We start from the raw sequence: 12,381 nt of genomic DNA, 5'->3' as shown, positions 1-12,381 counted from the left end.
TATCATCATAGAAGATACAGATTCAACAAACAATAAAACACATTTTATAAAGTCCAAAAACATTCTTTAAATGTACTGTATTTGTGATAAAAACTGTAAAAGTTTTTCCTGGATCCATCTTACAAAATAAGTCCTTCAAAGTTTGTCTTGAAAAAAAAAAATCGTTGTTTCATGACATTAAAAATTAAGCAGTCCAAAGACATAGGTTTTATGAAAATGTTAGCACTGATACCATGCATTTCTAATGCCCTGTTTTGTTATGCATACTAGCATATTTACAGCCTAACTGCAGTTTGACAAAAAAACAAAAACTGAGGCAAGTTAAAATGTGTAGCAGCATTAAACTTGAACAGTATATTTCACCTCCAATTATTGCAGAGTCTCTGTTGACGCCATCACGGCTGACTCTCTCCTCGTTGAATGGAAACTGGGCACCGGCTTGAAAGAAAGAGAAAAGAGCACTGTTTTATGACTCTAAACTTTGACAATCCCTTTCATTGGATTTCTTGGCATAGATAAAGTACAGAAGGTTAGTGGAACACCGTGGGCAGATGAGTGTATCTGTGCACACGCTCGAGTGTTTCTCTCAGGAGGAGTCGGTGGGCTGCTGTTGGCAGGGGAGCAGATCTGAGACCAACCTTCTGCTCTTTTCATCTGCCGTCTCCACAGGCTCCAAACACCATACTCCACAAATATCCATGAAAGCTCAAGGTACTCAGTGTCATGGGTGTAAGCACACACACACATACACATCTATCTATCACAAGATTGCTCATCCCCTCTCTAATTTCAATCTTAGTTTTATTGATATGACAAAATCAGCGAATTCATATTCCCATGCATTTGAAGTTTAGCTGTGTACACTGAGATATTTAAGTAAATAAACTAAAATAATACAAACTGTATGCAACATATAACACATAATAATACGATATTATTTAAATATTAAATTAGAAATGTTATATTATATATAAATATCAATATGAAATATTGTACAATTTTAGTTATAAATGGATTCAATTGTTTAGCGTTTTAATATAAATTTATTATTTTAATGTATTAATAATAATACTAATAACAGATTTTAAATTTAATTTATTATTCTAATAATTTATTTGATTATTTCTTTCATTTTGTTTTTATTACAAGATAACTACGAACTACCTAGCTAACCAAGAAAATAATAATAAATGTTATCAAAAGGAATAGATTAGGGGTGTAACATTAAAGGGATAGTTCACCCAAAAATTAATTACTCACCCTCATTTCGTTTCAAACCCGTAAGACATTTGTTCATCTTCGGAACACAAATTAAGATATTTTTGATGGAATCTGAGAGCTTTCTGACCCTGCATAGACAGCAACACAACTGAAAAGTTCGCAAATCCAGAGATGTAGCAAGGAGATCTGTAAAATAATAATTGTGACATCAGGGGTTCAACCGTAATTATATGAAGCTACGAGAATACTTTTTATGCGCAAAAGAAAAAAAAAGACTTTATTCAACAATTCGTCTTCTCCGCGTCACCCTGTAGCGCCATTTTGGAGAGTATCCGCTGGACGTAAATAGTGTATGCTGTTCTGTGTCAGATCTCCTTGCTACGTTTCTGGACGTGGGAACTTTTCAGTTGTATTGCTGTCTATGCAGGGTCAGACAGCTCTCAGATTCCATCAAAAATATCTTAATTTGTGTTCCGAAGATGAACAAATGTCTTACGGGTTTGCAACGACATGAGGGGGAGTAATTAATGACAGAATTTTCATTTTTGGGTGAACTAACCCTTTAATTCAACAGGAATATTTAAACTATGAACTTGAGATGAAAAATATGATTTAAGATTATCTTTAATGTTACTATAATGAGTTCATGTGTTTCCCATTCCTTAAACTAACCCTCACACAAACCTCACTGGTGCTTCCTTGTGGCAACAATGCAGAGCACACACACACACACACACACACACAAACAGGAATGTACCGCAGTAATCCTCTCTACAGGGAAGAGATCACAGATGTCCTTTACTAAAAATCTGATTTCTTCCAGTCAACCAGGAAAGATCTCTTCAGAAGAGATAAATACATTTCCTCGTGTGCATCAGATTCATATTGAAATTCTGTAACTATTTTTTTTCTGCTCAAGAGTAAAAGATGAAGTGGAACGTTTTTCCTCAATATCCCTCTCTAGTTTCCCTTAAGGGGTTTTCCAGTTCACATCTGACAAAGATCTTTATAATATCCTGCTGATTCAGATCTGAACATTGATTTCTTTCTTTTATCTCTCAACCACATTTCAGTCACATTCCTATACAAATGACAAGATATTGATTCAACTGCTTGAATAATGAAAAAACACAAAGGGGCAAATGCTGCCATTATCTACACTGGAGGCTCAGTGTTCTAGATCTTCAGTCTTTGGAGAAACCAACTTCCACTTCAAGCAAGAGCTCAGCCCTTAAAGGGGTCATTTGATGCAATTTCAAGTTTTCCTTTCTCTTTAGAGTGTTACAAGCTGATTGTGCATAGATAAGATCCCTAAAGTTGCAAAGACTAAAGTCTCAAAACCAAAGAGATATTCTTTATCAAAGTTAAAACTCTGCCACGCCCCCCTAAAACGGCTCGTTCTCACACGCCCCCACATATCTACCTCACTATGTGGAAATATTAGCATAATGCAGCCCAAATGTGCACGCAAAGAAAGAAGGCGTGGTTTCAGTAACCGCAGTTAGTGTTGAAGCAGCATGTCAGGGAGACGCTGTGTGTTTCTAGGCGAAAGCAAAAGCACTTTATTTGGCCTTCCGGAAGTAGATGCATTTAGGAATCTTTAAGATCACTTACAACAGAACAGCAATGCATTTTATGGACGACCGTTTCGTGAACCTAGGAGAGGAGGTGATTCTGACTTTGCTATGATAATCTGGCGCTTCTGAATCAGCTACTGTTTTGTTATTAGTTCAAGTATTTGCTATTGACTGTTCAAATGCGGAGTTTTGCGCATCGTGTGTGTGCGCGAGCGAGAGAGCGAGAGAGAGCGAGCGAGAGAGAGCGAGAGAGCGCAAGAGAGAGCGTGCGAGAGAGCGAGAGAGAGCGAGCGAGAGAGAGAGAGAGCGAGAGAGCGCAAGAGAGAGCGCGCGAGAGAGCGAGAGAGAGAGAGAGCGTGAGAGAGAGAGGGGGGGGGTCACATCACAGTGGAGTCAGCTGTCTTAACCGTGGCTTGTGTACTGCAAACACATACCAGCTTCATCACTGTGTCTGTCACGCGACTCTGTTCCCCTTTCGGGCTTGAACTGATGGTAAAACTAATGACATTATTTACTGTCTTTACATTTATTTTAAAAGATGAAGCTCGTGATTATGGTAAGGGGCGTTACATTTCCGACGAGTGCTTGCGGTGTTCGGCCAATCACAATGCACTGGGTCAGCTGGCCAATCAGAGCAGACTGCGCTTGTCGGAAGGAGGGACTTTGTAGAAAACGAAGCGTTTGAGAGAGGCGGGGCATAGAGGACCTACAATAATGTACAGTATTTGAAAAAGAATGTGTTTTTTGAACATTAAAGCATGTCAACATATTCTGTTAGACCAAATACACAAAATAATGATCTTTAAAAAAGCATCATATGACCCCTTTAAAGGAATAGATCACCCAAGAATGAAAATTTGCTGAAAATTTACTCACCCTAAGGCCATCCAAGATATAGATGAGTATGTTTCTTCATCAGAACAGATAGGAGAAATATAGCATTACATCACTTGCTCACCAATGGATCCTCTGGAGTGAATGGGTGCCGTCAGAATGATAGTCCAAACAGCTGATAAAAACATCACAATAATGTAATCCACACCACTCCAGTCCATCAGTTAATGTCTTGAGAAGTGAAAATCTGCATGTTTGTAAGAAACAATTTCATCATTAAAACATTTTTAACTTCAAACCATTAAAATACGAGTCCTCTGTCTATAACATTGCTTTCTCCTGTGAAAAGGTCCTCTAAATCAGAATCAGGTTTAAAAGCAAAAACAGCCCAAAACAGCCTCACAAGACATTAACTGGTGGACTGGAGTCAGGTGGATTACTTGTGGATTATTGTGATGTTTTTATCAGCTGTTTGGACTCTCATTCTGACGGCACCCATTCACTGTAGAGGATCCACTGGTGAGCAAGTGATGTAATGTTCAATTTCTCCAAATCTGTTCTGATGAAGAAACACACTCATCTATATCTTGGATAGCCTGAGGGTGAGTACACTTTCAGCAAATTAAAATTTTTTGGTGAACTATTCTTTTAAAACATGCAAAATAACACCATAAAAAGCTTTTAATCATCGAGTTACCTGAATCTGGGTGCCAGGGGTCAAAGACTGCAGACATTGGTGGTACTGTGAGTGGAGACGCCCCGCAGTTGGACTCCACCAGGACTCCCTGTATGGAGGCTGTGGAGGGCACTCCGGTCCTCAGGGCGGCCTTCAGCGGGGCGATGCGGTTGAACTGCACTCTGGAAAGACAACCCACGAATCCTGGGGTGTTATATCGCTCTATCAACACCGGATCAATCTGACCTGTTTCTGAAAGACAAAGACAACAGCAGAAAATATCAGATGGAGGAAACAATTGTGAGTGAGTGTGAAAGCAATGAAAAAAGTTATAGGACAGGTGTTTTCAAATGAATGATCTAAAATCTGAATCTAAGATTTAAAATCTACAATATCGTCTACACTGCCATTAAAAGTTTGGGGTCAAGTTTTTGAAAAAAATCTCTTTATAAAGTCTGCATTTATTTGATCAAAAATACAGTAAAAACATTAATATTGTGAAATAGTATTACTGTTTAAAATAACTGTTTTCCATTTAACTATATTTTAAAATGTAATTTATTTCTGTGATGCAAAGCTGAATTTTCAGCATCATTACTCCAGTCTTCAGTGTCACATGATCCTTCAGAATTCATTCTAATATGCTGATTTGCTGCTCAAGAAACATTTCTTATTATTATCAATGATGAAAACAGTTGTGCTGCTTAATAGTTTTGTGGAAAACGTGATACAGTTTTTTTTTTACAGGATTCTTTGATTAGTAGTGATCTGAAATATAAATATTTCATAAGCTTTTACATGTCTTTACTGTCACTATTGATCAATTTCAGCATCCTTGGAGAATAAAAGCATTAATTTATATTAAAAAAAGAAGAAAAATCATATTGACCCCAAACTTTTGAACGGTATTGTATATTGTACATAGACCGAACATTGTCAGATAAATAGTTTCTTGTGATTATTACTATATATATATATATAACTTATTTATTAAACAGTAGTGTCAATGTTTTATAAAAGCAATATGCCACAGTTATGGGGTTAACAATATATAAAAAGTGGATTTTGACATAGTCTGCCTTAGATCACATCTGCAAAACTAGACAAGATTGAAAGCACACAACATGACACTGGAAGCCAAAAGCCTTGTTTTTACAACTTACATGAACAGATGAATGCATTTTTATATATGTGAGAAGAGAGAAAATCTGTGCTGTCCTTGATTATCCTCATCTTTTCTTCCAATATATTACTAAACATCACACAAAACACCCGGCTCCAAAGCTAAATAAATTAAAAAATCATCACACCTAAAAAACACATGCTAATATTTTGAATATAAAGTATTTTATGTACATGTTACCTGTTTGCGATCACAGATGTGGAACTGCGTATGTCTTCCCAGCACGTAAGCAGGTCTTGCAACTCAAAGCTAAACACCAGATTTCTCTTTTCTGTCTGTATCTTTCTCAATCCGCCTATGTGTAAACCTGACTAACAAACTGTAGATTTCCTTCTGTCTAACCCTGAAGCTGCAAATAGTTTTTAAACCATATTAATGAGCTGTATCTGTCTGAGTGTAGAAGCAGACCCATCACACGTTCAGCTGCTCTGTGTGTGTAATGCGGCTCATCTCTGCTAGAAAAGTCTGCAGGAAAACCTGGAGACTGGACTAAAATCAGGAGCAGAACCCAGAGCTTTCACATGATGGTGTCAGGACTTCCAGGAGAAGCAGGAGAGCGAGTCATGTATTCTTGGTCAATATGGATTACGACATCATTTTACGCTATGTGACAAGATTTCAGCCAAGTTATTCCATAATACTATTCCTTGTCAAAAATACTAAAACCTAAATGTATGAATGAGTTTGTCATTATAGATAGACAAAATAATAGACAAAATCTACTTGACATCTACAGAAAGTAGTAATTAATTTCTAGAGCATATCACCGTTTTTCATCATATTTAATATATTCACTTTCATTTTATGAACTAGTACAAAGCTGTTCAAAAGTTTGGGGGTAAGTAAGATTTTTTGGAAGAATTTAATACTTTTATTTAGCAAGAATGCATTAAATTGATCAAAAGTGACAGTAAAGTGAAAGTATGTTAAAAAAGATTTATATTTCAAATAAATGCTGTTCTTTTGTTCTTTCTATTCATCAAAGAATCCTGAGAGAAATGTATCAAGATTTCTACAAAAATATTAAGCAGCACAACGTTTTTCAACATTGATGATAATCAGAAATGTTTCTTGAGCAGCAAATCAACATATTAGAATGATTTCTGACTGGAGAAATGATGTTGTGCTATAACATCTGTGCTATATAAAGTAATAACATTTCGCTATATTAGTTTTTACTGTTTTTTAAAAATCAAATAAAAGCAGCCTTGATAGGCATGAGAGACGGTAGCATGGAAAAGGAACATTTGTCAATAGCATACTTAAAACCCTGAATCATGCTAATATATGTACATAATAGCCTACTTACCAAAAACTTTTCCTAGGAAAACGGTCTTTACAAGGTTGAACTCAGTGTCTGAGGCTTCAGGAAGAGTGTAGCTTACTGTGGGATAATGATCCACCTGCAACTCACAGACAGACTCATAAATCCAGTGAATTGTCATTATCTAATATAAAACAGATTCATCTGAACTGTGAAACCATCTTTATCTAGTGGCTCCATGGAGACAGATGCAGTACCTGCAGCTGAATGAGTCTGTCCTGTCGGCTGAGGTTGACATTGTGAGGCTGACCGTTAGCCATGTTACGATGATTCAGGCTGATCGTGAACGGCTCCCTCAGTCCTCCCAGGTTATAGCGGATCTGTAGAGTACCTGAGGGAAAACACAATGTTTCATCAGTGTTAAAGGGTTAGTTCACCCAAAAATGAAAATTACCCCATGATTTACTCACCCTCAAGCCATCCTAGGTGTATATGACATTCCTCTTTCAGACAAATACAATCGGAGTTACATTAAATAATGTCCAGGCTAATCCATGCTTTATAATGGGAGTGGATGGTAGCCCAAAATTTGAAGTCGAAAAAATTGCACCCATCCGTTATAAAAGAAGTCCCCACAGCTCCGGGGGGTTAATAAAGGCCTTCTGAAGCAAAGCGATGCGTTTGTGTAAGAGAAATATCCATATTTACAACTTAATAAATTCTTAATCATTAATCGTATGCGCGTTCACGAGAGAGTGGCGTCCAGCGGATGACGTAAGACGTAGGCAAACGCAATGACGAACGCGGAAGTCACGAATGTGGAAGTGCAGAGGAGAGAGCAAAACAAAACACCGGTCATGAATTAGTAGTACAAAATGAGGATTTGTAAAGAAAAATGTCATAGGATTTCGATAAAAACCAAGAGGACACTGGTTTTCCTTTGCTGTAAACAAAAAAAATTTCTCGCGAGACTAGCATATTCTCACTGGAGCTTATGCTACGCCTACTTTCTACGTCATCTGCTGGACACCACTCTCTTGTGAACGAGCATACGACAGTTAGCAGAGATTAAGGTTTATAAAGTTGTAAATATGGATATTTTTCTTACACGAACGTGTTTTTCTTATTCTACCCCTACTTTCTACGTCATCCGCTGGACACCACTCTCTTGTGAACGAGCATACGACAGTTAGCAGAGATTAAGGTTTATAAAGTTGTAAATATGGATATTTTTCTTACACGAACGTGTTTTTCTTATTCTACCCCCCCCCCGTGTGGACTTCTTTTATAATGAATGGGTGCAATTTTTTGGACTTCAAATTTTGGGCTACCATCCACTCCCATTATAAAGCATGGATTAGCCTGGACATTATTTAATATAACTCCGATTGTATTCGTCTGAAAGAAGAATGTCATATACACCTAGGATTGATTGAGGGTGAGTAAATTATGGGGTAATTTTCATTTTTGGGTGAACTATCCCTTTAAGAGTGTCTAAGCAGAGTTACTATCATTAAATAAACTAAAACTACAACAAATAAAAAAAATGTATTTCCATAAAATAAACTTAAAAAAAAGAGAAAATAAATGTTAAATCTGAGCTCTAAACACGTGACCGTGTCTCACCATTGTGCCGCAGCACCACGGCCAGGTAGTCCTGTGTCTTGGAGCTAATGTAGATGAGGACTGCAGGCGTGTGGGCCGTACTGAAACTAAAGCTCAGCTCTTCACGGGTCAGATTACCCACTGCGCTCAGGACTCCAGAGTTGCCTTCCTTCACTGCAGGAGAAGAGCTGCTCTCGGACATGAGGTCGTAGCGCACCAGGGTCCCACTCTCAAAATACCCTCCAACATCTAAAGTGGAGGCAGACGACAACAACAGGGCTTGACATTTACTTTTTGCCCAAAGGAGCACATATGCTCCAAGGTAAAAAATTTAGGAGCACATTTAACAAAAAAATAAACAAAAAATAGGGGTGCACTGAAAATGTATACAAAATTGATACATTGATACAAGGAGATATTTACAAACAATGATTTAATTTATTAGAATACAAAAAGTACTACATTTTTAAAAATTTCTGCTTCAAAATATATTTAATGTTTATGTAATAGTCTAATCTAATCTATCTATCTATCTATCATCTATCTATCTCTCTCTCTCTCTCTCTCTCTATATATATACATCCCATAATAAACAGATTAAAAACTAATAACGTGGGACTTTTATTCATAAATAAGAATCAAATACACAGGGACTCTTATTTTGAAATGTTCACTATTATTTTATGAATTAAATTATAGTTTTTTAAAGTGATTTATTTACTGAAATCATAAATTTAATAATCACGTTAATCACATTATAATTCCTATTTTTCCATCTATAATTTTAAAACCTCTTTTTATAATTATTATTTTAAGACTTTGTTATTATAATCTGTTATTTTTATGTCCTTAAATTACTAACTAATTTTTTTTAGACTTTAAGAACTGTAAGAACAGTTTTTATTTTTTATTTTACAGTTTGCACACATCTAGTTTTAGTCACAAAGTTGCATTGTCTGCTAAATGAATAAATGTAAATGTAAATGAGAGAAATGGTTTCACTGTCAAGCCCTGAATATGAACTAAGCAAAACTGATCCAAATTGGCTTGTAGTCCAGCTTTGGTGCTATCTTTATGCTAATATACTCCTAAAAGATGAGATTTGTGCATTGAAATATATTTGTTGCCCATTACAGCCAAGTGAAACTGAACTGAATTATTTATGTTCTAAGATTAGTGTCCATACCATCATTGCAGAAAGGCCCATCGAAGGCAGTCAGACTGCAGTCGCACGAGTAACCATTGTATTTCTCCATACATTTCCCTTCATTCTGGCAATGCATCCCATAGCTGCTGCAGTGACCCGAGCATCCAGGCTTCACCCCTGGTGTGACCTTTGCCCTCCCTTCAAGGTCAAGTGTCACTCCATTGACCTTTAGGGAACGAATGCAACCCAGAAATCCTCTCTGCCCCCCTGAGGCACCTAAAGTGTTACAGCAACAAAGACATAACGAGATATAACACGTTAACGCTTTACAATAAGGGAAATTACATACACAATAAGAGACATGCTTTCTCTTGCTAAAATTCTACTTCCCAATCATCAGCCGGAGATCTTACCTACAAACAGCTGGCTGAAGAGCTGCAGGTGGGTGTGGCCCTGAGGCGGGGCTGACCTCGCCTCCCTATGCACCTTGTCCAATCGCAAAACGGCCTCTTTAATATTCCGTTCCGCCTCCACCCTGTGCCACTGGTCATCATTGAGGGGTGTAGATGAGCGTACGGTTAATTCCACCGGCCCGTTGCCCACATCAAATGAGAGCGACACCACTGTAGCAGCTGTGGAGAGCAGTGTTGTTACTGTTAACTAAAATTATTAAAGGTTGTTTTAAAAATTCCAAAAGAAAAATTTAATGAAATGAAGCTGAAATAAATGATCAAATTTTGAAAACAAAAAACATTAGAAATGTTGCCTTGAAGATCAAGTACTAAAATTACTAACTAAAACTAACAATTAAAATGAAAACTGAATATATATATATATATGTATACTATAATTTAAGTATAAATAGTATAATGCTATAATTGTAAACAAAATAACACAGGTGAAAAGATAACTGTAATTTCCTTCAAGAAACTCAAAGCATAGTTCTTAACAATATGCAGATAAGACGGGCTTTACAGCAATCCTACTCAAGATGAGGTGATACCAGTATGTGGACTTACATTTGAGTTCTAAGCGAATAAAATCCGGATTGCCCAGGTTTTCCAGAAAGACACCATGCGAGGCTGAAGTCTTAAAATAGAAGGAGACGTCTACGCTGGTCTCGGCTTGGAAGGTGGGAAAATGAAGATAAGATGCAGGTGTGTTGAAGGACGCTGCGTTCCAGAAGTGACCTATAAAAGAAACCCACTGACAACTCAGTAGATGTCTCTTTTGGTCAAATTTAAAGCTGCAGTGTGCAATTTCTATGCTACTAGCGGCATTAAGTGTAATTTGATGCTATCAACCTATCATTTCACATTGATTTTAAGGGTAGGTTTTGGTTAGTTTAGTGGATAGACCTGTGATTGTTTGTGTCATCGGACCAAGAAAAAAATGGTGATCCAGTAACATGTCCTACTTGGCTAAACTATGTTGATAGTTGATACATTTTAGAGCATGTCTGCACTTACGATCTCCCTGACAGCGGAGTGGCCCAACAGTGAGTCTGGCTTCAGATCCAGAGCGGTGAACATCACCAACCACCACCTGACTGACAGGCAGATGGTCCTTATACATCAACATACCAGCATCTTCTTTCCTAGAGAAACAAACACCATGCAGAGGAAGAATTATGGACCATTATGGAATATAGCATTGTGCAATGCAGCAGAGAGGAGCTGAGTGCTGCTTACTGCATAGTACATACTGCACACTGTCTAGTGTGTAAAAAATGTGCAATCATTTATTACGTTAATTCAGCGAAAGGCATCCGGTTATACATAAATATGGTAAGTATGCGGTTTTTACGGTCAATGAGGCGATATTGAAAATTGTGGTTGTTTATGAAAATTTAGGAAAGGAAAATTCATAAAGGAAATTTGCATGTTATGCACAATGTAAGTCACTATTCAAATGTTTGAAGTCATTAAGATTTTCTTTTTAAAGAAATTAATACTTTTATTCAGCAAGAACACATTAAATTGATCAAATGTAACAGTAAAGACATTTAAAGACATTCAACTTTCTACTGTATTCATCAAAGATGAATCATGAAAATGATCATGGTTTCCACAAAAATACTAAGCAGCACAACTGTTTTCAGCAATGATAATGATAAGAAATGTTTAATAAGCATCAAATCAGCATGTTAGAATGATTTCTGAAGGATGACTGAAGACTGGTGTAATGATTCTGAAAATTCAGCATTTTAAAACACACTCAAGTAGATATTAATTACATTTTAAATTGTAATAATATTTCACAATATTATTCACAATATTTCACAATAAATAAATGCATCCTTGGTGAGCATAGGAGACTTCCCTTAAAAAACATTACAAAATCTTACTGACCCCAAACTTTTGAATGGAAGTAAATGCTACTGCAAAAACGTAGTATGGTAGTGTGCAATTCCAAGAAACCCTGGAAAATCAAAGCATTCAATAATACGATGAGGCCACCAGGATTGTGTACAGCTGGCTTTTCTCTCTGTCTTCTGTAGAATGCCATCTAACATGTAAGTCCTACTAGATTCCTTCAGCAAAATGAGAAGAGACTGAGATCTCACCATTGTCTCAGATCTGCATCACAGTTGCAGTAGTATCTGGCATCTGTGCAGTTACGTTCAATGCCACAGGCACATTTCTGCACACCTGGTCCTGAGCCGCCCCAGTAGAAGTGCTTCTCATTTCCCCTGCCGACCCACCATGTGGACGGAGACCCATCTAAAAAAAAAAAAAAAAGATCTTAAGGGAATAATTCAACTGAAAATGTAAATTTGCTAAAAAAGTATTCACCCTCAGGCAATCCAAAATGAAGATGAGTTTGTTTCCTCATTGGAACAGATTTGGAATTTGAAATTTAGCATTACATGAC

The 12,381-nt window shown here is 37.0% G+C and overlaps 1 protein-coding gene across 3 annotated transcripts in view; it reads right to left on the bottom strand.

Annotated features, from left to right (window-relative positions):
* Nucleotides 1-12,381, bottom strand: part of LOC107599243 (contactin-associated protein-like 2) — a 40,735-nt gene that overhangs the window by 2,760 nt on the left and 25,594 nt on the right. For all 3 annotated transcript variants that reach the window (XM_016290781.1, XM_016290779.1, XM_016290780.1), the window contains 10 exons: nt 12,074-12,230; nt 10,977-11,104; nt 10,527-10,697; nt 9,921-10,139; nt 9,547-9,783; nt 8,382-8,609; nt 7,013-7,146; nt 6,801-6,894; nt 4,330-4,560; nt 364-438 (listed from right to left, as the gene is read on the bottom strand). In XM_016290781.1, coding sequence (XP_016146267.1) covers nt 364-438; nt 4,330-4,560; nt 6,801-6,894; nt 7,013-7,146; nt 8,382-8,609; nt 9,547-9,783; nt 9,921-10,139; nt 10,527-10,697; nt 10,977-11,104; nt 12,074-12,230 — 1,674 coding nt within the window. The remainder of the gene's footprint in view (nt 1-363; nt 439-4,329; nt 4,561-6,800; nt 6,895-7,012; nt 7,147-8,381; nt 8,610-9,546; nt 9,784-9,920; nt 10,140-10,526; nt 10,698-10,976; nt 11,105-12,073; nt 12,231-12,381) is intronic.

Source organism: Sinocyclocheilus grahami, unplaced genomic scaffold (assembly GCF_001515645.1).
Source record: "Sinocyclocheilus grahami isolate Dianchi unplaced genomic scaffold, SAMN03320097.WGS_v1.1 scaffold263.1, whole genome shotgun sequence".
NCBI classification, from domain to species: domain Eukaryota; kingdom Metazoa; phylum Chordata; class Actinopteri; order Cypriniformes; family Cyprinidae; genus Sinocyclocheilus; species Sinocyclocheilus grahami.
The sequence above is the reverse complement of the archived record's forward strand: the minus strand, read 5'-3'. Positions and strand labels throughout refer to the sequence as shown.